The 25,532-nt window shown below is 43.7% G+C and overlaps 1 protein-coding gene across 4 annotated transcripts in view; it reads right to left on the reverse strand.

The window, feature by feature from the left end:
- Nucleotides 1-25,532, reverse strand: part of LOC130275352 (calcium-activated chloride channel regulator 1-like) — a 105,799-nt gene that overhangs the window by 544 nt on the left and 79,723 nt on the right. For all 4 annotated transcript variants that reach the window (XM_056523223.1, XM_056523222.1, XM_056523225.1 and 1 more), the window contains 3 exons: nt 5,761-6,031; nt 3,965-4,129; nt 994-1,230 (listed from right to left, as the gene is read on the reverse strand). In XM_056523223.1, the coding sequence (XP_056379198.1) occupies nt 994-1,230; nt 3,965-4,129; nt 5,761-6,031 (673 nt within the window). The remainder of the gene's footprint in view (nt 1-993; nt 1,231-3,964; nt 4,130-5,760; nt 6,032-25,532) is intronic.

The raw sequence follows: 25,532 nt of genomic DNA on the forward strand, positions 1-25,532 counted from the left end.
CCGTACTTCAATGTTAAGCGTTATTCCACATTTTTGTACATTTAGGAGCCGCAGTGGCTGCGCACAATTAACCCCTAATTAACCCGTACAGCCATCAAAAGCCATTTATTTCTCTAATACATGTTCTGCTGACGGAGGAAACCGGAGCAGCTGGAGGACGACCATGTAAACATGACGGCTGCAGAAGAGTTGAACCGGGGCCAGAATCAATCTTGCGATTTGAGCTCTGGCACCATGGTAACCTCTGAGCCAGCAATTTTATTTTTGTGATGAATACATAAATCTTAAAAGGGTACTCCGCTGCTCAGGATTTGGAACAAAATTTTCCAAGCGCTTAGAGCTGGCGCCGGGAGCTCGTGAAATCATAGCCCCGCCCCTCATGACGTCACACCACTCCCCCTCAATGCAAGTCTACGGGAGGGGGCATGACAGCCGTCTCCCATAGACTTGCATTGAGGGGGAGAGTGGCGTGACGTCATGAGGGGCAGGGCTATGACGTCACGAGCTCCCGGCGCCAGCTCTAAGCATTCGTAACATTTTGTTCCAAATGCTGAGCAGCGGAGTAGCCATTTAAGATTTATATATTCATCACAAAAATAAATAAATTGCTGTCCAGAGTAGGAACAAATCCCCATAGCAAACCTCTCCTGCTCTGGACAGTTCCTGACACGGACAGTGGTGTCAGCAGAGAGCACTGTGGTCAGACAGAAAGGATATTCAAAAAGAAAAGAAGTTCCTGTGGAGCATACAGCAGCTGATAAGTACTGGAAAGATTAAGATTTTTTTATAGAAGTAGTTTTTCCAATCTGTTAACTTTCTGGCACCAGTTAATAAAAAAATAAATAAATAAATAAATTATGTTTTCCAGTGAAATGCCCCTTTTAAGTACATGAGCCCAAACCTTCAAGCCCAGATACAATTGATATTTGTCACTGTCTGACCGAACACATATTAGGTTGTCTGACTAGCAATGATAACAATTTAATACAGTACCTTGTCCTTGGTCCAGATCATCCCCAGTTGCCGTCCAAGACAACACAGTCCTGAATTGTTCCAGTTTTGCTTCCAGGTCCGATATTTTCTCCGGTTTGTAAATATCTGGCTGTGCACCTGAAGATACATTGGACACAACAAAAGAACCGCCAGACGCCATTCTGCTAAACTCTCCGACATGAAGCTGCAGGTCGTCATCACTGATTTCAGGTCTTGGCGGATTAAAAGTGACTTTGCCTAAAAAATTAATTATTACAAATCTATAAATGAATAGTGGACCCATAACCATCAAAATGGCCAAATATTTCATGAACGTAACAGATTTATAGAAATGTTTCATCCAAATCATGGAAACTACTTTGTACAATGACCTCTGATCAAAACATGTGCAGAACTTTCAGCAGGACCTGCATAGACAGGACCATATCTGTGCAGGTCCTGAACAAAAGGCCGTCTCTATTCTAGGGTATTGTCTAGGTGTTTTGTTTGGGGGAGGTGGGGGTGTCCAACTTCTGGGATTCCAGAGATCAGTCCCTACCTTCCAACATGTACTAGTCTCGGCAGTGATGGCTCATTCAGACAATCCCCTGCCGCAGCTATGTCCCCCGTTAGACGGTGATTGGTTGTCTGGTGTCTAGGGGTCTGGTCTGGGGTCTGACTTAATGCAGGTGTCTGGTCTGAAGTCTGAATTTATGTAGAGGTCTGGTCTGGGGTTGGACTTAGTATTGCCATAGACCCTAGAAATAGCTGCACAAGAAAGGGGCCAGCAAAATCTTTTGGTGGTCTGGGCCAGATGGAGATGAAAAGGAAAGAACCGCAGCTGAGATCGCAGGGGTCAACAGCAGTGGGACCCCCACGATCAGACATCTTATCCCCTATCCTTTGGATAGGGTATAAGATGTCTAGGGGGGGGAGTACCCCCTCCTTCCAGTTGTCACCTCTCCTAAAGTGTCTCTATTAGTAAATGTTTGTATTCCGCTTTGTGTAGCCATAGAAATGACAGAATACAGCACAGCCCTACTGGGGATGTCTATATGTAACAAATCGGACCCTACTGTTTACTGTAAGTAAACTGGAAATACATATAAATTTAGTTTCTCTTATTACCATACTGGATTTTGTGTAGGTTCATTGACACTGATACAGTATATTTATTCATAGAAACATAGGGGGAAATTGATCAAAACCTGTGCAGAGGAAAAGCTGACCAGTTGCCCATAGCAATCGAAATACTTTTTTATTTTTGAAAAGGTCTCTAAAAAATGAAAGAAGCGATCTGATTGTTTGCTATGGGCAATCTAGTGTCCATAATCTGTAATATTATATTCTTCCAGAAAAACCTCCAGATTCCCCCCTTGAACTTGTTTATTGAGTCAGACATCACAACATCATGTGTAGAGAGTTCCATAGTCTCACTGCTCTTACAGTAAAGAATCCTGTCTGTGATGATGGTGAAACTTTCTTTCCTCTAGACCAGGTGTAGGCAACCTTTGGCACTGCATATGTTTTGGACTACATCTCCCATGAGGCTCTTAAAGCCAAAATGCTGACAAAGCATAATGGGAGATGTAGTCCAGAACATCTGCAGTGCCGAAGGTTGCCTATGCCTGCTCTAGATGTAGAGAATTCCTCCTTGTCATGGTTATCGGCCTAGATATAAAAGATCCTTATAATGTTCTTTGTACTGTCCATTCATATATTTGTACATTTTTACCAGATCCCCCTAAGACGTCTTTTCTCCAAACTAAGTAACCCCAAGTAATTACCTGTAATCCTCCCATACCATTATTATCCTTGTCGCCCTCTTCTGTACCTCCTCTCCAGTTCGACCATGTCCTTTCTATATACAGGGGCCCGGAATTGGACACAATTCTCCATATGTGGTCTGACTAATGATTTATACAGAGATAACAATGTCCTTATCACCAGCCTCTCTATACATCCCATGACTTTATTAACCTTCACAGCTGCGGCCTGGCACTGATTGCTAAAGTAGAGTTTACTCTCCACCAGTACCCTTTTTAGGTAGAAGGTTTACCTAATGTGTAATTATGTCGGACTTAAGGGTTACTCCAGTGGAAAACATAATTTTTTTTTCAAATCAACTGGTTCCAGAACGTTAAACGGATTTGTAATTTACTTTTATTTAAAAAAAATCTTAATCCTTCCAGTACTTATCAGTTGCTGTAGACTACAGAAGAAGTTGTATGGTTCTTTCCATCCTGACCACAGTGCCCTCTGCTGCCACCTCTGTCGGTGTCAGGAACTGTTCAGAGTAGGAGAAAATTCCCATAGCAAACCTCTCCTGCTCTGGACAGTTCCTGACAGGGACAAAGGTGTCAGCAGAGAGCACTGTGATCAGGCTGAAAAGAACTACACAACTTCCTGCGGAGCATACAACAGCTGATAAGTACTGGAAAGATTAAGATTTTGTAATAGAAGTAATTCACAAATTTTTATAACTTTCTGGAACTAGTTGATTTGAAATTTTTTTTCCACTGGAATACCCCTTTAGGGTATGTTCACAGGAGCGGATCCCCAGCATGTATTACACTGCAGATCCACTGTTGAAGGACATCTGTATGCTGCCTTTACAGGCAATACACTGCTACGTGCAGACACACTGAAGCGATGTGCGATGTACGGTGTACCCACACACAATGCGGCCGCTCCCACTGCTCTATGAGCGAGGCCAAGAGCTGCCACGATGTGCGAGTATACTGCGCAGGCGCGAGGCAAATCGCACATCGCAGTGTGTCTGCTCATAGCGGCGTATTGCCGCTCCGAGCAGGCACCTGTAAAGGCACCATGCAGCGGTCCTTCAGTATCGTAATATGGGCTGGGGATCCGCTCATGTGAACGTACCCTTAAACGTCCTTTCCGAAGCATTGGCATAAGTTGGCATGGCCCAAACTGGTATTGATGAATTAGAAATAAAACGCAGTGTGTTTTATATAACTTAAATTCTTACCGTTCTTAGAGAAGCCAGGTGAATAGAGAGCGCGGTTCGTTGGCAAAGACAGTCGGCTTGTGGCGTCGTTACCCATAACTCGTATTTTCAAGCTGTATTTTCCACTTTTACTAAAAGAGGTGAAGTACCTTGAGTAGATTCCGTCATTTTTTGCTACATCAGCCCCTAAAAAAAGTTACAAAAAATGTTAAGAATTATAATGGAAAAAGTCTTTAAAACATACAGTAAATAAAGTAAATGGACACTGTCACGGTGTGAATGGACACGACTGTCCCAAGACAAGATGACCCGGTGTTGTTATACTGGATCATGGGACTGACAGTAGACTATATAATCCTGTGTTCTAAATATGAGGGGAACTCCAGTGGGGGAAAAATGTTTTCAAATCCACTGGTGCCAGTAAGTTATGCAGATCTGTAATTGACTTCTATAAAAAAAAAAAAAAAATGTTAACCCTTCCAGTACTCTTCAGCTGCTGTATGCTCCACAGGAAGTTGTGTAGTTCTTTCCACTCTGACCACAGTGCTCTCTGCTGACACCTCTGTCCGTGTCAGGAACTGTCCAGAGCAGGAGAGTTTTACTATAGGGATTTGCTTCTACTCTGGACAATTCCTGACACGGACAGAGGTGTCAGCAGAGAGCAGGGTGCTCAGACTGGAAAGAACTACACAACATCCTCTGAAGCATACAGCAGCTGATACGTACTGGAAGGATTAAGATTTTTAAATAGAAGTAATTTACAAATCTGTATAACTTGCTGGCTCCAGTTGATTTGGAAACATTTGTTTCCCACCGGAGTACCCCTTTAAGTTTGTTGCCTTTGCTGTGTAGACTGGGACAGAGTCAGCAGAAAGTAAAGACTTTAAAGGGGTACTCCGGCGCTAAGACATCTTATCCCCTATCCAAAGCATAGGGGATAAGATGCCTGATCGCGGGGGTCCCGCCGCTGGGGACCCCCGTGATCTTGCACGCAGCACCCCGTTATAATCAGTCCCCGGAGCATGTTCGCTCCGGGTCTAATTACTGGTGATCACGGGGCCGCAGCATTGTGACATCATGCTCCGCCCCCTCAATGCAAGCCTATTGGAGGGGACATGGCAGCTAATAGGCATCTTATACCCCTATCCTTTGGAAGGGGATAAGATGTCTTAGTGCCTGAGTACCCCTTTAATCACAGTTTTGCTGTGCTGCTGGAAGCACAGATGATGCACTATACCAGTGTTTTATTTTTCCAATCAGTGTGACTCCAGCTGATGCAAAACTACAACTCCCAGCATGCCCAGACAGCCAAAGGCTGTCTGGGCATGCTGGGAGTTGAAGTTTTGCAACAGCTGGAGGCGCACCAGTTGGGAAACACTGTCCTCTCCCTGAGAATTCTACTAATCGCTAAATATAACTGGGAGAAGCGCGCGGCCATGCTCTTCTCTCCCCAGCCCACCACTCAGTCCATTTCATTGCAGGAGACTTATAATCAGGGGCATAGCTATAGCAGTTGCACCGGGGCCCTGGTGCCTAAGGGGGCCCCAAAGCACATCTTCCCCATGAGAGACCAGTATTATATTTGGCATATGGGGCCCTGTTGCAGATTTTGCATCGGGGCCCAGAAGCTACAAGCTACGCCTCTACTTATAATGGAACCCAATGTAATGAGTGGTAACGGGCGGTGTGTCGGGGAGAGAATTACATGCAGCCGCATGCTTCTCCTATATTTAGCGGGGAATAGATTCTCAGCACTGAGACCCCGAACGATCAAAACTTCGAACATATAAAAAGTTTTAATGATCATTTTCACGTACCTGCTCCAGTATCCAGAAGCTCCGTAATCACCGAGTCACCACTCTCTGGTTCAATGATGGCCGTCACTGTCGCTCCGCTCACAGGCAGCAGGCCTTGGCTCACGGATGCATAGATGACCATAGGGTTTGGGTAATCATTTGTATCCGTGTTCATATGGCAGCTGGCGATAATTGGCGGCACCTTTTCATCCGCCGCTTTGGAGGTTACGGTAATGCCTATGCCTTGCTTTGATGTAAGGGGGTTACAGAGTCCGTATTCCCAGCGTCCTCTCTGAAAGTACAGAGTCATTTCAGCAATTTAGTGTCTTCTGGTAAAGGCTAAAGGGGTACTCCGGTGGTAAGAAACATTTATTAAATCATAATTGCATCTTTTCTACTCTATAAAACTAATAAATGTTTATGCAGAGATATAACTAATGCATTTAGAATGGAATAAAGCCATATTTATGTTTGAGCCACCCTTAAAGGGGTACTCTGAAGGAAATTTTTTTTTTTTAAATCAACTGGTGCCAAAAAGATTTGTAAATTACTTCTATATAAAAATCCTAATTCTTCCAGCACTTATCATCTGCTGTATGCTCCACAGGAAGTTGTGTAGTTCTTTTCTGTCTGACCACAGTGCTCTCTGCTGACACCTCTGTCCATGTCAGGAACTGTCCAGAGCAGGAGAGGTTTGCTATGCAGATTTGTCCCTGCTCTGGACAGTTCCTGACATGGACAGAGGTGTCAGTAGAGAGCACTGTGGTCAGACTGGAAAGAACTACACAACTTCCTGTGGAGCATACAGCAGCTGAAAAGTACTGGGAGGGTTAAGATTTTATATAGAAGTAATTTACACATCTCTATCCTTTTCTGGCACCAGTTAATTTATTCTGTACCCTTTTAAGGGCGGCTTAGGCTGCTTTCACACTATGAGTATTCATCCATTATTAAAAAAAGCATTTTCTGTATTGTATAATTAAAAACGGATGAAATAACGTACGTCAAAATAACGGGCATATTCATCCATTAAGACCCGTAACATCCGTCATGTATCGTTATTTTATGGCCGTTTTAACACCTCTGCCTACAGGCTCCCGCAGCCGGGACTACTACTACTCCCACATGGAACAGACTTGTTTCCATGATGGGAGTAGTAAATCCCTGGCTGCGGGAGTCTGCTGGTGGCTGGGGAGGCTACATAACTGTTTGTACTACTACCCCCATCATGGAACAGACTCTGTTTCATGATGGGGGTTGTAGTACAGGGCCTGAGGGATTGATCACACCGGGTCTCACTTCTGAGACCCGATGCGATCAGAAGTTATTAAACAGGGGAGTGGGCAGCAAGCTGCGCTCCCCTGCAATGTACGGTGTATTTTTACTTTCACCTCTTAAATTCCACGCCGGGAGCCCTGAATGGCTGACACCGAGGAGCCATTCAGGGCTCCCACGGGGTTTTTAAATTACTAATTTGACCCCCAAATGTATGCCCCCCATGCATATTTAGAATAATTAATTGGCCCCAGTGTGTTTATAATAATTCATTGGCCCCAGTGTGTTTATAATAATTCATTGGCCCCAGTGTGTTTATAATAATTCATTGGCCAGAGTGTTTATAATAATTCATTGGCCCCAGTGTGTTTATAATAATTCATTGGCCCCCAGTGTGTTTATAATAATTCATTGGCGCCCAGTGTGTTTATAATTATTCATTGGCCCCAGTGTGTTTATAATAATTCATTGGCCCCAGTGTATTTATAATTCATTGGCCTCAGTGTGTTTATAATAATTAATTGGCCCCAGTGTATTTATAATAATTCATTGGCCCCAGTGTATTTATAATTCATTGGCCCCAGTGTGTTTATAATAATTCATTGGCCCCAGTGTGTTTATAATAATTCATTGGCCCCAGTGTGTTTATAATAATTCATTGGCCCCCAGTGTGTTTATAATAATTCATTGGCCCCAGTGTGTTTATAATAATTCATTGGCCCCAGTGTGTTTATAATAATTCATTGGCCCCAGTGTGTTTATAATAATTAATTGGCCCCCAGTGTGTTTATAATAATTCATTGGCCCCAGTGTGTTTATAATAATTCATTGGCCCCAGTGTGTTTATAATAATTCATTGGCCCCAGTGTGTATATAATAATTCATTGGCCCCAGTGTGTTTATAATAATTCATAGGCCCCAGTGTGTATATAATAATTCATTGGCCCCAGTGTGTTTATAATAATTCATTGGCCCCAGTGTATTTATAATTCATTGGCCTCAGTGTGTTTATAATAATTCATTGGCCCCAGTGTATTTATAATTCATTGGCCCCAGTGTGTTTATAATAATTCATTGGCCCCAGTGTATTTATAATTCATTGGCCTCAGTGTGTTTATAATAATTCATTGGCCCCAGTGTATTTATAATTCATTGGCAATAGTGTGTTTATAATTATTCATTGGCCCCAGTGTATTTATAATTATTCATTGGCCCCAGTGAGTTTATAATAATTCATTGGCCCCAGTGTGTTTATAATAATTCATTGGCCCCAGTGTGTTTATAATAATTCATTGGCCCCAGTGTGTATATATAATAATTCATTGGCCCCAGTGTGTTTATAATAATTCATTGGCCCCAGTGTGTTTATAATAATTCATTGGCCCCAGTGTGTTTATAATAATTCATTGGCCCCAGTGTGTTTATAATAATTCATTGGCCCCAGTGTGTATATATAATAATTCATTGGCCCCAGTGTGTTTATAATAATTCATTGGCCCCAGTGTGTTTATAATAATTCATTGGCCCCAGTGTATTTGTAATAATTCATTGGCCCCAGTGAGTTTATAATAATTCATTGGCCCCAGTGTGTTTATAATGATTCATTGGCCCCAGTGTGTTTATAATAATTCATTGGCCCCAGTGTGTTTATAATAATTCATTGGCCCCTGTGTGTTTATAATAATTCATTGGCCCCAGTGTGTTTATAATAATTCATTGGCCCCAGTGTATATATAATAATGCATTGGCCCCAGTGTGTTTATAATAATTCATTGGCCCCAGTGTGTTTATAATAATTCATTGGCCCCAGTGTGTTTATAATAATTCATTGGCCCCAGTGTATTTATAATAATTCATTGGCCCCAGTGTGTTTATAATAATTCATTGGCCCCAGTGTGTTTATAATAATTCATTGGCCCCAGTGTGTTTATAATAATTCATTGGCCCCAGTGTGTTTATTATAATTCATTGGCCCCAGTGTGTTTATAATAATTCATTGGCCCCAGTGTATTTATAATAATTCATTGGCCCCAGTGTGTTTATAATAATTCATTGGCCCCAGTGTGTTTATAATAATGCATTGGCCCCAGTGTGTTTATAATAATTCATTGGCCCCAGTGTGTTTATAATAATACATTGGCCCCAGTGTGTTTATAATAATTCATTGGCCCCAGTGTGTTTATAATAATTCATTGGCCCCAGTGTGTTTATAATAATTCATTGGCCCCAGTGTGTTTATAATAATTCATTGGCCCCAGTGTGTTTATAATAATTCATTGGCCCCAGTGTATTTATAATTCATTGGCCCCAGTGTGTTTATAATAATGCATTGGCCCCAGTGTGTTTATAATAAATCATTGGCCCCAGTGTGTTTTATAATAAATCATTGGCCCCAGTGTGTTTATAATAATTCATTGGCCCCAGTGTGTTTATAATAATTCATTGGCCCCAGTGTGTTTTATAATAAATCATTGGCCCCAGTGTGTTTATAATAATTCATTGGCCCCAGTGTGTTTTATAATAAATCATTGGCCCCAGTGTGCTGATTCCCCCTCCGGCTGTCTGCTTCTCATCTTCTTGGAGCAGGGCAGCAGCAGGACCTGTCAGGAATAGGCGGCGGTGAAGGAATGAATGAAGCAGACATGTCCTGCATGTAGGCTTCATTCATTCATTAAAGCGCAACTGTCATGGATGTCGTACCCCCAGACTAATACCATGATAGTATAGATGATGATACGTGTAATGCCGCTGTACTTTTGGCTGCTGTTTATCACTCTTTATCAGCAGGAAAATAGTTTTATTGTGCGGTCAGCAACAGTCGGATAGGCGTGGCTGGGGATCATAATGCCCCGCCTCCGCCACACCTATCCCCTGTAAGTAAGCGCTAGACCACTGTGTGATTGACACACGGGTCCCCACCCCCCGATGTCCATGATGTGCGGGCCGGCATGACTCCACTGAGCCCATACATATAATGTGCACCTTTATGATATATGATATACAGTGCCCGTACTCCTCTTCTTTCTTCTCATGGTGCCGGAGACGCTCTCTGCCTATAGTGAAAGCAGAAGCAGCGCGTCTCCGGCACCATGAGAAGAAAGAAGAGGAGTACGGGCACTGTATATCATATATCATAAAGGTGCACATTATATGTATGGGCTCAGTGGAGTCATGCCGGCCCGCACATCATGGACATCGGGGGTGGGGACCTGTGTGTCAATTTCAAGAAACTGGACCTATGGGTGGAGGGTTAAATTCTGCAAATATTTATTAACAATTGATCACAAAGTGATCACTGAAGCCCTGATTTACCACCCACTAATGATTGGAGTACCTAAAATATAACTTTTATTGTGCCAAACAAGTAAAAATTAAATGGGCATATCTCCAGCCAATATTTGTCTTTTGTACTGCACGTCACTACATGCTTGTATTTGTATATTGTTGATGCTACAGTCCACAAACAATAGCTGGAGTGTCCACTAACAATTAAAACCTAACACACATGGCCCCCCCCCCCCCGACGTTTCACCACAAGCAGTGGCTTTATTAAGGGCTAAAGGGTCAATGGCCAATGGCCAATCACACAGTGGTCAAGCGCTTACTTACAGGGGATAGGCGTGGTGGAGGTGGGGCATTACGATCCGCAGCCACGCCTATCCGTCTGTTGCTGACCGCACGATAAAACTATTTTCCTGCTGATAAAGAGTGATAAACAGCAGCCAAAAGTACAGCGGCATTACACGTATCATCATCATCATCTATACTATCATGTTATTAGTCTGGGGGGTATAATTTCCGTAACAGTTGCGCTTTAACTCACCACCGCTGACGCCCGACATGTCCCCGCTGCTGCTCTTCTCCTAGTGCAATCAGCGCACCACCGGGACATGTCTATTATCTGCTGCTCGTCTCCCTACCCGACGGTGATGATCAGCAGAGAATAGACATCTCACGACAGTGCGCTAAATGCGCTAGGAGCAGGGCAGCAGCGGGGACATGTCGGGCGGCGGCGGTGAATGAATAAAGCCTACATGCGGGACATGTCCCGCTGCTGCCCTGCTCCGCTGCCGGGAATAAGGATAAACACACTGGGGCCAATGAATTATAAACACACTCAGGCCAATTAATTATTATAAATATTTTTATATATGTGGGGCATAAATTTGAGGGACAAAGTAGTAGTTTAAAAACTCCACCGGGAGCCCTGAATGGCTCCTTTGTGCCGGCCATTCAGGGCTCCCAGCGGGGAATTTAAAAGTGAAAGTAAAAATACACTGTACATCGCAGGGGCACGCAGCATGCCGCCCACTCCCCTGTTTAATAACTTCCGATCACATCAGGTCTCAGAAGTGACACCCGGTGCAATCAATCCCTCAGCCCCTGTACTACAACCCCCATCATGAAACAGAGTCTGTTCCATGATGGGGGTAGTAGTACAAACACTAATGTAGCCTCCCCAGCCACCAGCAGACTCCCGAAGCTGGGGAACTACTACTCCAATCAAGAAAACAAGTCTGTTCCATGATGGGAGTTGTAGTAGTCCCTCAGCACTGCAGGAGTCTGCTGATGTCACCTCTTTTGAGCATGTTCAGAAGTAATAACAGATATTATAGACCGGATGCAAACGGATGACATTAAACGCTCATCTGTTTGCCGTAGACTTCAATGTTAAAATTTTAATAGCCGTTATTAAACCGTTATTTTTGACGGAAGAAAAATGAATGCATGTGTTGTTTTTTTCTTCCGTCACAAATAACGTCTGTTATTCATGACCGGCTATAACGGGTCATAATGGACAATCAAAAACTCCCATAGACTTTAATGGGATTTTGTAACGGCCATTTAACATCTGTTTTTTAAGGCTTTTCTAACGGAAGTTTATAACGGGTCTTTTAACGGAACAACTTTATAGTGTGAAAGGGGCCTTAGATGTAAATACAGCTTCATTCCATTCTGAATTTATTAGACATGTTCCAGGAATCTCTACATCAACATTAGTTAATTTTAGGGAAAAATATGGTGAATTCGGGTGCATGCAATCCTTGTTCAGATAAAAGTGGTGTGAGAATATTCGGAGGGGATGTTCTCAGCACAGTTTTTTGATTATACAGAAAATGGCACAAATTGTAAGAAGAATCTATAAACTTTCACTGTAGGCTTAGATTTCAGTTACTTTCGGGAGGATATCCAAAATGTGCCAAATGTATTAAAAGGTGTTGGGAATCTTATTAAATTTAAAGCATTTCACTCCAACACACTTTTGTATCAGACTATCGTTTAAAAAAAATAATAAAAAACAGCCGTAAAGGTTAAAGGGGTTATTCAGGAAAAACCTTTTTTATATATATCAACTGGCTCCAGTAAGTTAAACAGATTTGTAAATTACTTCTATTAAAAAATCTTAATCCTTTCAGTACTTATGAGCTTCTGAAGTTAAGGTTGTTCTTTTCTGTCTAAGTAATCTCTGATGACACATGTCTCGGGAACCGCCCAGTTTAGAAGAGGTTTGCTATGGGAATTTGCTTCTAAACTGGGCGGTTCCCGAGACACGTGTCATCAGAGATTACTTAGACAGAAAAGAACAACCTTAACTTCAGAAGCTCATAAGTACTGAAAGGATTAAGATTTTTTAATAGAAGTAATTTACAAATCTGTTTAACTTTCTGGAGCCAGTTGGTAAATATAAAAAAGTTTTTTCCTGGAATACCCCTTTAAATGTTAAAAAATGTTTCCCCTGTTTACAGGATAGGGGATGTATTTTATCGCTGGGGTCTGACTGATCTCCAGAACGGTGCCTGTGCTCCTGCCCCCACCTTCCGGAATGTACTGGTCTCGGCAGTGACCAATTCTCAGTCAACCAGTGCCCTGCCCCAGTCGGTGATTGGCTGAGTGTGCCGTCACTGCCGAGACCAGTACATCCCGTAAGGTTGGGATCGGAGTGCTCAGTGGGAGGAGCGGAGGCCCTTTCTGGAGATTGCGGGGGTCCCACTGATCAGACACTTAGTATAGGGATACCACTACATTTTCCCCATTGTCTGTCTAATACTGGCCATACACATCAGACTAATATTAGCTAAAGACAATGAATTTAACAGGAATGTCTGTGGTGTATGGAGGGGGGGGGGGGGGGGGGGGAGGGTCACCATCTTTTTTACTGATATAGGGAGAATGACCACACACGTTGGATGCTAAATTCCAACATGCCCAATCCTTCTTTCCTCCAACATTGCTGTGAAGGCACTACAGCCTGGTGTCCCCTGTACACATAGGATAGTCAGCCAATGGCTATGGAATTGGTGTGTTCGGCCAACATTCATCTATTGTGACTACCTACTACTAATACTAAGTGAAGTGGAGTCAATGGCCCACATTTATCATTGTAGGTGTAAGTGAAGCATTTTTTTACACCATTTTTTTGTGTGCTGGTGATGTGTAGGAGCGCCAAATTTATTAAATGGTCGCAGAGCATTTGATAAATTTTGTTCCGGTCACATTTTCTGAAATTTCTGTCTTCACATACACCAAAAAGCTACCATGTCTGGGCTGGTGTAGTTTTAGAGACTTTTCAGTGACTTTGTGCCTTTTTTGCTGCTTTTAACAAAAAAGTGCAATGATAAATCCCTTCTATACCATGTGTATTGCCAAAATCAGTGGATTGCAACTCAAAATCAGCAGAAATGTGTAAACAAAAAGGGGCAAAAAAAGGCGCAAAAAACCCTGCTTGCTCCTTTTTTTGCCCCTTTTTAGACACAAAAAACTGTCTAAAGACAATGATAAATGTCGGCCAATATGTACACGGGGAAGTCACGAGAAATGACTGCCATGTTCACAGCTATCCACAGTGTATGGCCACCTTAAATGGGGTACTCCGCTGCTCAGTATTTGGAACAAACTGTTTTGAATGCTGGAGTCGGCGTCGGGAGCTCGTGACATCATAGCCCCTCCCCCCTCTTGACATCATGCCCCACCCCCTCAATGCCCCCCACCCCCTCCCTTAGACTTGCATTGATGGGGCGGGTCTTGATGTCATGAGAGGGCGGCGCTATAATGCCACAAGCTCCCGGCTCCAGCGTTCGGAACAGTTTGTTCCAAACGCTGAGCAGCGGAGTACCCCTTTAGGGTGCATTCCCACCTGGCATATGCGCAGCGTGAAATTTATGGCAGCAGGAAATACGCTGCATATTCCTTGCTCACTATACACACAGGCCTTTCCGGCGGCAGCCATATGTGTGTAGTGAGTTTTGGAGGAGGGGCCGTGTGCCGGCGTGACTGTGACGCGCGGCTCCGCCTCCAAACCTCACTGCACACATAGGGCTACCGCCGGAAAGGCCTGTGTGTATAGTAAGCGAGGAATACGCAGCGTATTTCCTGCTGCTGACACAAATTTTGCGCAGCGTGAAATACGCTGCATATACATCAGGTGGGAACGCACCCTTAAGGAGAGCCAAAGATTTCTTTAGTTTAATATGAATTTGTTGTTTTTCATGATGGATTCTGAGATTAAATCACCGTCTTTTAATACCATGTTCTGATACAGAGCTCCAAATCTCCTGCATAGACATAAAGAAGACCATTTTGTCATGTCTGCAGCCACCACTAGATGGAGCTTTGGAGTCTACGACTCCCTCATTCTCTCTGGTAGTCACCACAATGCTCCTGAACTTCCTGATCTGGCCTATAGGGTGCACTCTTGCTTAGTCTTACTAAAAACCTTTGACATGTGACATGTTCTTGAGAATGTCCTTTTCAAGCCACCCAGGCCATTATTTTAGCACTTAGAGACGCTCCAGGAATACCACACAGTATGCTGTTATGGTTAGGGCCAGTTTTAAACTAAAAATGGATTGGGGGGGTCACATGACCAAAGATCACCTTGTCGCGCTCCCTGAATTGTGTTGCGTCTCAGCTAGTGTGAGTGAACGAGTTTACCTGCTAACCGCAAGTGACTGTGACTACGACATAATAATTCAATCCACGACTAATCTGTGCCCGTGGCAATTCAGGAGCCACAACGTGACCCCATTTACTTACATTATAGGGGTACTCCAGTAGAAAACAATTTTTTTTTTTTAAATCAACTGGTGCCAGAAAGTTACACAGATTTGTATTCTAATTAAAAATCTTAATCCTTCCAGTACTTATCAGCTGCTGTATCCTCCACAGAAAGTTCTTTTCATTTGAATTTCTTTTCTGTCTGACCACAGTGCTCTCTGCTGACACCTCTGTCCATGTCAGGAACTGTCCAGAGCAGGAGAGGTTTGCTATGGGGATTTGCTCCTTCTCTGGACAGTTCCTGACACTGACAGAGGTGTCAGCAGAGAGCACTGTGATCAGACAGAAAATAAATTTTAAAATAAAAGAACTTCCTGTGGAGCATACAGCAGCTGATAAGTATTGGAAGGATTAAGATTTTTAAATAGAAGTAATTTACAAATCTGTTTAACTTTCTGGCACCAGTTGATAACTTGATTGATAACTGAGATTTAGCACGATTCAGGGAAAACAACATGGCGATTTCTGACCGTGCCACCCATGTCACAGGCAAAGTCGCCCTAGCCTAACAGAGTCACCTTTTGCTGGGAGTTGTTTTTCAACATCTGGAGACCAATCAGATCGCTTCTTTCGTTTTGCAGAGGCCTTGTTAAAAATGAAAGAAGCGATCTGATTGGTTGCTATGGGCAACTGGGCAACTTTTCCTCTGCACAAGTTTTGATAAATCTCCTCCATACTGTTTAAAGGACTTCTGCAGCGTTATAACCACTTATCCCCTATCCTCAAGATAGGGGATAAGTGTTTGATCGCGGGGGGTCCGACCGCTGGGACCCCCTGTGATCTCCTGTACGGGGCCGCGGCTGTCCCGTGCAGGGGGCGTGCCATCCGCAGCATGACGTTGCGGCCGGCACGCCTCCTCCATACATCTCTAAGGGAGAGGCGGGGAGGCAGCGTTCGTGCCTCCCCACCTCCCCCAATAGAACTGTATTGGGACGGGGAGGAGACGGGGCATCACCGTCGACTTCTAGGTCAACGCTACGCGCCTTATCGCTCACTATGAGCGCTAATGGCGGCGCCCCGTTAGGGAGATCGCGGGGGGGTCCCAGCGGTCGGACCCCCTGCGATCAAACACTTATCCCCTATCTTGTAGACAGGGGATAAGTGTATATTGCGCTGCAGTTGTCCTTTAAAAAAAAACTTATAGGGCACGTTCCCACTTGGCGTATACGCAGCGTATTTCATGCTGCGCAAAATCTGCAGCAGCAATGGGAAAAACGCTGCGTATCCCTTGCTCACCATACACACAAGGCTTTCCGGCGGCAGCCCTATGTGTGTAGTGAATTTTGGAGGCGGAGCCACGCGTCACAGTCAGGCCGGCACATGGCCCCGCCAAAACTCACTGCACACATAGAGCTGCCGCCAGAAAGCCTTGTGTGTATGGTGAGCAAGGGATACGCAGCGTTTTTCCCGTTGCTGCTTCAGATTTTGCGCAGCGCGAAATACACTGTTATACACCAAGTGGGAACGTGCCCAGAGAGATAATCCAGAAAACGTCTTTGTGTTTCCAATATGGCTGCTTACATGGCAGCTTTTGGAAATAGAGACTTACTGTTAAGGAGTAGTGCAGTGATAAATAACTTATCCCTTATCCGAAGTATAGGGGATAAATTATAGATTGCCGGGGGTCCGACGGCTGGGACCTCCCACGATCTCCTGATCGGGCCCCCGGCAGTCTGCCAGATATGGCCATTCTGACCCCCACAGGAAGCTGCGGCCGACACGCCCCCTCCATGTATCTCTATGGGATACCTGGAGAGGGCGTGTCGGCTGCCGCTCCGTGTTGGGGCCCTGTTCAGGACATTTCGGGTGGGCCCCAACGGTCGGACCTCCAACGATCTATAACTAATCCCCTATCCTTTGTATAGGGTATAAGTTATCTTTCACTACAGAACTCCTTTAAAGGGGTACTCTGCCCCTAGACATCTTATCCCCTATCCAAAGACGATCGCAATCTCCAGCCCGGCACCCCGGCGTTCTAAACATAATGTTCAGAATGCTGGCTTTGGGCGGCCCTGTTGTGCCCTTACACCCCCTCCATTCATGTCTATGGGAGGGGACGTGACGGCCATCACGCCACCTCCCATAAACATGAATGGAGGGGGCGTGACGTGCCGTCACGACCATGGTTACCCGGAAGCCAGCATTCTGAACATATAGAAAGGGGGAAAAAAGCATCAAGAGGTGCACCCCTAGTGAGGACCGTTTGGCGGGTGTATCCGAAAGGAAACAAAGATGGGTTCTTACGCTTAGGTGTTGCGCTCAGGGCACAACACCTACAGTAGCGCCTGAAGAGAGAAATGGCCGGACCGCTGCCACGAGGAACTTCCCGGGGTGATGTCAGTCTTTCCGGTGGTAGTGCAATATGGAAATTTTTGGAAGTAGAGTTCCTCTAAATGAAGGTGCCTTCATTTAGAGGAACTCTACTTCCAAAAATTTTCATATAGCGTTCTGAATATATCACCTATCCACTGGAGGGCGGATAGGAGATAAGATGTCTAGGGGCAGAGTACCCCTTTAAGGGATGGATTGGGTAGTAAGGTTCATTTCTTTTCGGTTTAGCTAAAACATGATCATAATATACAGGGCAAAATATGGCATTTCCCAAATTTAGAACAGTCCTATAAAGTGACAAATGACTGAGCTGTTTGCTATGAAGGGACATAAGAGGCCTTTGTCTTCTCGTAAGCGTTACGACCGGAACTCACTCGGCCTACAGTAGCTCCGTCCTAGTTTTCTGTGGACGCCTTGTTTCTGTAATGTGTGAACTATTCCTTTATGAACGCGGTCGGTTCATGAGAAAAAGTCGAATATCTGTGGTTTTGGGTGCGTGGTATGTGACATTGGACCTTGTTTTCGGCGCGGGGTCATGGCCGACTTGGAGTTGTTGATGCTGAAGGTCGTTTCAGAAGATGATTTATACGTTTCGTACAGGGACGTGTATGCACATTTCTTTAGAGTGTTTACATTCACTTTGTATAGCAGATTTATGTACGGTAGAATTTGTTGAACATTGTTCAGTTTATTTTACATTATTTTCCGGTGAAATAACTTTCTTGTTCTGGCTTGCTGAGATAATTACGCGATACGTAAAGATTGGCCCCTTATTTTATGTGAACTTTAAAAAAGAAATTTTAGCTTTCAACCTCATTTTATAGAAAAAACAATATTATACATTAAATGTTGATTAACTTTTTCGAAATCATTGTGTGTGATTTTTCGTCTGCTTGTTCAAGTCTGTATTGTAGCCCAGAGGGGCATTCATGGTTCAGCTGTCTTCTAAAACAAATAAATAAATGTATTCTTATGAGAAATAAGAGAGAATGGTAGAATTCACAGATACGGGTGAGATGCCTGGAAACGTGCGCGAACGCGTTACACCTAAATGTCACCTCATCTGACCCCGTGTATAGATAGGAGAAGCAGAATGGCATGTGGCCCCTTCCCATATTTATCTTCTCATGAGGGAAATATTTCTCCATTACGATATTACACACCCAAATCTAAATATATTGTTAATAACAACCTTTAGAAAGGGACAGTGATTTTTCATGGTGTTTTCTAAAATGTTTAAAAAACTAAAAAAGGAGGAAAATGTGATAAAAACCCCAAAGAACCATAACTCATCTGATAACCCTCTCACCGAGCCTGCGCCGCTTTACTTGGCTGCCGTGATGCTGGAGCTCTGGTGATTATTATTTACTATGTGAGTTATAGTTCTTTTATTTTATCCCATTTCCTCCATTTGTTCAAATTTTAAATTTTCTTGGTAACCCTTTTAATCAAGAAATCCAGACCCTTAACCCCTTAAGCACCCATCCCATTTCTACCTTAAAGGGGTACTACCGTGCTGAAAAATTATCCCCTATCTAAAGGATAGGGGAATAAGTTGCCTGATCGGGTGGGGTACTGCCCCTGGGGACCCCCGCGATCTTGCACGCAGCACCACGCTCTCATCAGGCCCCGGAGCGAACATCCACTCCGGGTCTGATGACGGGGCCACCCCCTCAAAGCAAGTCTATGGCAGGGGCCAGACAGCTGTCTAGCCCCCTGCCACAGACTTACATTTAGGGAGCGGAGCGTGACATCACATGGGGGCAGAGTCTTGACGTCGCGATACTCTGGCCCCCGTGATCGGCAGTCATCAGACCCGGAGCATTGTTTGCTCCGGGCCCTGATGAGAGCGGGGTGCTGCGTGCGAGATCGCGGGGGTCCCCAGCGGCGGGACCCCACACGATCAGGCAACTTATCCCCTATCCTTTAGATAGGGGATTAGTTGTCAGCACGGTAGTACCCCTTTAACCCCTTAAAGACTCAGGGTTTTTCAGTTTTTGCACTTTTGTTTTTTCCTCCTTACCTTTTAAAAATCATAACCCTTTCAATTTTCCACCTAAAAATCCATATTATGGCTTATTTTTTGCGTCGCCAATTCTACTTTGCAGTGACATTAGTCATTTTACCCAAAAATGCACGGCGAAACGGAAAAAAAAATAATTGTGCGACAAAATCGAAGAAAAAACGCCATTTTGTAACTTTTGGGGGCTTCCGTTTCTACACAGTGCATATTTCGGTAAAAATTACACCTTATTATTCTGTAGGTCCATACGGTTAAAATGATACCCTACTTATATAGGTTTGATTTTGTCGCACTTCTGGAAAAAATCATAACTACATGCAGGAAAATTTATACGCTTAAAAATGTCATCTTCTGACCCCTATAACTTTTTTATTTTTCTACATACAGGGTGGTATGAGGACTCATTTTTTGCGCCATGATCTGAAGTTTTTATCGGTATGATTTTTGTTTTGATTGGACTTTTTGATCACTTTTTATTCATTTTTTAATGGTATAAAAAGTGACCAAAAATGCGCTTTTTTTGACTTTGGAATTTTTTTGCGCGTACGCCATTGACCGAGCGGTTTAATTAATGATATATTTTTATAGTTCGGACATTTACGCACGCGGCGATACCACATATGTTTATTTATTTTTTTTTTTTTACACTGTTTTATTTTTTTTATGGGAAAAGGGGGGTGATTCAAACTTTTATTAGGGAAGGGGTTAAATGACCTTTATTAACACTTTTTTTTACTTTCTTTTTTCAGTGTTATAGGTCCCATAGGGACCTATAACACTGCACACACTGATTTCTCATGCTGATCACTGGCGTGTATTAACACGCCTGTGATCAGCGTTATCGGCGCTTGACTGCTCCTGCCTGGATCTCAGGCACGGAGCAGTCATTCGCCGATCGGACACCGAGGAGGCAGGTAAGGGCCCTCCCGGTGTCCTGCAAGCTGTTCGGGACGCCGCGATTTCACCGCGGCAGTCCCGAACAGCCCGACTGAGCAGCCGGGTCACTTTCTCTTTCACTTTAGAAGCGGCGGTCAGCTTTGACCGCCGCTTCTAAAGGGTTAATACCGCACATCACCGTGATCGTCGATGTGTGGTATTAGCCGCGGGTCCCGGCCGTTGATGAGCGCCGGGACCGACGCGATATGATGCGGGATCACGGCGCGATCCCGCTTCATATCGCGGGAGCTGGCGCAGGACGTAAATATACGTCCTGCGTCGTTAAGGGGTTAAGGACCCCGCCATTTTTTGAACATCTGACCACTGTCACTTTAAGCATTAATAACTCTGGGATGCTTTTACCTTTCATTCTGATTCCGAGATAGTTTTTTCGTGACATATTCTACTTTATGTTAGTGGTAAATTTTCACCGATACTTGAATAATTTCTTGGTGAAAAATTCCAAAATTTGATGAAAAAATTTAAAATTTAGCATTTTTCTAACTTTGAAGCTCTCTGCTTGTAAGGAAAACAGACATTCCAAATAAATTATATTTTGATTCACATATACAATGTGTCTACTTTATATTTTCATCATAAAGTTAAGATATATTTACTTTTGGACGACACCAGAGGGCTTCAAAGTTCAGCAGCAATTTTCCAATTTTTCACAAAATTTTCAAAATCGGAATTTTTCAGGGACCAGTTCAGGTTTGAAGTGGATTTGAAGGGCACTCTTATTAAAAATACCCCATAAATGACCCCATTATAAAAACTTCACCCCTCAAAGTATTCAAAATGACATTCAGTAAGTGTGTTAACCCTTTAGGTGTTGCACAGGAATAGCAGCAAAGTGAAGGAGAAAATTGAAAATCTTAATTTTTTACACTCGCATGTTCTTGTAGACCCAGTTTTTGAATTTTTACGAGGGGTAATAGAGGAAAAAGCCCCCCAAAATTTGTAACCCAATTTCTCTCGAATAAGTGGATGTCAAGTGTTCGGCGGGCGCAGTAGAGGGCTCAGAGGGGAAGGAGCAACAATGGGATTTTGGAGTGTGAATTTTTCTGAAATGGTTTTTGGGGGGCATGTCACATTTAGGAAGTCCCTATGGTGCCAGAACAGCAGAAAACCCCCACATGGCAAACCATTTTGGAAACTACACCCCTCAAGGCACCTAACAAGGGGTACAGTGAGCCTTAACACCCCACAGGTGTTTGATGACTTTTCGTTAAAGTTGGATGTGTAAATGAAAAAATAAATGTTTCACTAAAGTGCAGATTTTTCCCCAAATGTATCATTTTTACAAAGGGTAATGGGAGAAAATGCCCCCCAAAATTGGCAACTCTATCTCTTCTGAGTATATAAATACCCCATGTTAGGATGTAAAATGCTCTGAGGGTGAACTACAATGCTCAGAAGAGAAGGAGTCACATTTAGCTTTTGGAAAGCAAATTTTGCTGAAATGGTTTTTGGGGAGCATGTCGCATTTAGGAAGCCCATATGGTGCCAGAACAGCAAAAAAACTACTATTTTGGAAACTGCACCCCTCAAGGAACAACAAGGGGTACAGTGAGCCTTAACTACCACAGCTGTTTGACAACTTTTTGTGAAAGTTGGATGTGTAAAGGAAAAAAAAACTTTTTCACTAAAATGCTGTTTCCCCCCCAAATTTTACATTTTACAAGGGGTAATAGGAGAAAATGACCCCCAAAATTTGTAACCCCATTTCTTCTGAGTATGGAAATACCCCATGTGTGGACGTCAAGTGCTCTGCTGGTGCACTACAATGCTCAGAAGAGGAGGAGCACCATTGAGCTTTTTGAAAGATAATTTGTTTGGAATGGAAGTCGGGGGCCATGTGCATTTACAAAGGTCCCCGTGGTGCCAGAACAGTGGACCCGACCACATGTGACCCCATTTTGGAAACTGCACCCCTCACAGAATTTAATAAGGGGTGCAGTGAGTATTTACACCCCACTGGCGTTTGACAGATCTTTGGAACAGTGGGCTGTGCAAATGAAAAATACATTTTTTAATTTTCACGGATCACTGTTCCAAAAATCTGTCAGACACCTGTGGGGCGTAAATGCTCACTGTACCCCTTATTACATTCTGTGAGGGGTCTAGTTTCCAAAATGGGGTCACATGTGGGGGGGGGTCCATTGTTCTGGCCCTATGGGGGCTTTGTAAACACATGTGGCCTTCAATTCCGGACACATTTTCTCTTCAAAATCCCAATGGCGCTCCTTCTATTCTGAGCATTGTAGTTTGCCCGCAGAGCACTTTACATCCACATATGGGGTATGTTCTTACTCAGAAGAAATGGGGTTACAAATTTTGGGGGCTTTTTTTCCCATTTTCCCTTGTGAAAATGAAAAATGTTATGTATTTTAGAGATAACATTTTTTTTTCAATTTCCCATCCAACTTTAATGAAAATTTGTCTAAAAACACCTGTGGGGTGTTAAAGCTCACTATACCCCTTTTTACGTTCCATGAGGGGTGTAGTTTCCAAAATGCGTTTATGTCAGAACTGCTGTAAAATCAGCCACCCCTGTGCAAATCACCAATTTAGGCCTCAAATGTACATAGTGCGATCTCACTCCTTAACCTTGTTGTGTGTCCGCAGAGCATTTAACGCCCACATATGGGGTATTTTGGTACTCAGGAGAAATTGCGTTACAAATTTTTGGGGTCTTTTTTTCCTTTTACCGCTTGTGAAAATAAAAAGTATGGGGCAACACCAGCATGTTAGTGTAAAAACTATTTTTTTTTTTTTTACACTAACAGGCTGGTGTAGCCCCCAACTTTTCCTTTTCATAAGGGGTAAAAGGAAAAAAGCCCCCAAAAATTGGAAGTGCAATTTCTCCCGAGTACGGAGATACCCCATATGTGGCACTAAACTGTTTCCTTGAAATACGACAGGGCTCCGAAGTGAGAGAGCGCCATGCACATTTGAGGACTGCATAGCGATTGCATAGGGGTGGACATAGGGGTATTCTACACCAGTGATTCCCAAACAGGGTGCCTCCAGCTGTTGCTAAACTCCCAGCCTGCCTGGACAGTCAGTGGTGGTCCGGAAATGCTGGGAGTTGTTGTTTTGCAACAGCTGGAGGCTCTGTTTTGGAAACACTGCCGTACGATACGTTTTTCATTTTTATTGGGGGGGACAGTGTAAGGGGGTGTATATGTAGTGTTTTACCTTTTATTATGTGTTAGTGTAGTGTTTTTAGGGTACATTTGCACTGGCGGGTTACGGTGAGTTTCCTGCTAGGAGTTTGCGATGCAGTGAAAAATTTGCCGCAGCCCAAACTTGAAGCAGATCTCAGCAAATCTCCAGCTGTTTCAAAACTACAACTCCCAGCATGTACTGACAGACCGTGCATGCTTTGAGTTGTACTTTTGCAACAGCTGGAGGCACAATGGTTGGAAAACCTTCAGTTATCTAACTCAGTATTTTCCAACCAGTGTGCCTCCAGCTGTTGCAAAACTTCAACTCCCAGCATGTACTGATCGCCTAAGGGCGTGCTGGGAGATGTAGTTATGCAACATCTGGAGGGCTACAGTTAGAGACCACTACACAGTGACCTCCAAACTGTGGCCCTCCAGATGTTGCAAAACTACAAATCCCAGCATGCCCAGACAGCAAACTGCTGTTTGGGCATGCTAGGAGTTGTAGTTTTTCAAGATCTAGAGGGCCACAGTTGGATCACTGCACAGTGATCTCCAAACTGTAGCCCTCCAGCTGTTGCAAAACTGCAAATCCCAGCATGCCCACACAGCAAATAGCTGTTTGGGCATGCTGGGAGTTGTAGTTTTGCAACATCTGGAGGGATACAGTATAGAGACCACTGTATAGTGGTCTCAGACTGTAGCCCTCCAGATGTTGCTAGGCAACTCACTGGCTTCCGCAGGATCCAGGGAGTCGCATCGCCGTCCTCTTCTTCTGCCGATCCCCATCCCGATCGCAGCCCTCAGCCGTTGCCGATGGGTAAGTGGACTTCGGCGCCCGATCCCTGTCGGTTTCCCTGTCCTGCCCCGCCTATTGTGGGTGGGCAGAACGGGGAAAATGAAAGTTTCGTGTGGAGGAGGAGTAATAGCAAAAAGGAGAATGGTATCCTGAGCAGGATACAGTCCGTGTGGTGAACCACACCATAATACAACATATTCCGGACATAAATAAAGCCCAGACATTGATTCTATGTAAGGGTGATCATAGGGGGACAAACGCAGGATTAAGAAATATGCATACAGTCATGGCCGTAAATGTTGGCACCCCTGAAATTTTTCAAGAAAATTAAGTATTTCTCACAGAAAAGGATTGCAGTAACACATGTTTTGCTATACACATGTTTATTCCCTTTGTGTGTATTGGAACTAAACCAAAAAAGAGGAAAAAAAGCAAATTGGACATAATGTCACCAAACTCCAAAAATGGTCTGGACACAATTATTGGCACCCTTTCAAAATTGTGGAAAAATAAGATTGTTTCAAGCATGTGATGCTCCTTTATACTCACCTGAGGCAAGTAACAGGTGTGGGCAATATAAAAATCACACCTGAAAGAAGATAAAAAGGAGAGAAGTTCTCTTAGTCTTTGCATTGTGTGTCTGTGTGTGCCACATGGACATGGACAACAGAAAGAGGAGAAGAGAACTGTCTGAGGACTTGAGAACCAAAATTGTGGAAAAATATCAATAATCTCAAGGTTACAAGTCCATCTCCAGAGATCTAGATTTTCCTTTGTCCACAGTGCGCAGCATTATCAAGAAGTTTGCAACCCATGGCACTTTAGATAATCTCCCTGGGCATTAACGGAAGAGATAAATCGATAAAAGGTGTCAACACAGGATAGTCAAGATGGTGAATAAGCAGCCCCAAACAAGTTCCAAAGATGTTCAAGTTGTCCTTCAAGCTTGGGGAGCATCAGTGTTAGCGTGAACTTGGGGGAGAATGTGTGCAAGTGGGTAAGTAACTGGCTCAATTATAGGAAACAGAGGGTGGTTATTAATGGTACTTATTCTGATTGGGTGACTGTTACTAGTGGGGTACCACAGTGGTCCGTCTTGGGTCCTGTTCTATTTGATATATTCATTAATGACCTTGTAGAGGGGTTGAATAGTAGAGTAGCAATCTTTGCAGATGATACTTAACTCTGTAAAGCGGTGAACACT

This window comes from Hyla sarda, chromosome 6, assembly GCF_029499605.1.
Source record: "Hyla sarda isolate aHylSar1 chromosome 6, aHylSar1.hap1, whole genome shotgun sequence".
Lineage (NCBI taxonomy): Eukaryota > Metazoa > Chordata > Amphibia > Anura > Hylidae > Hyla > Hyla sarda.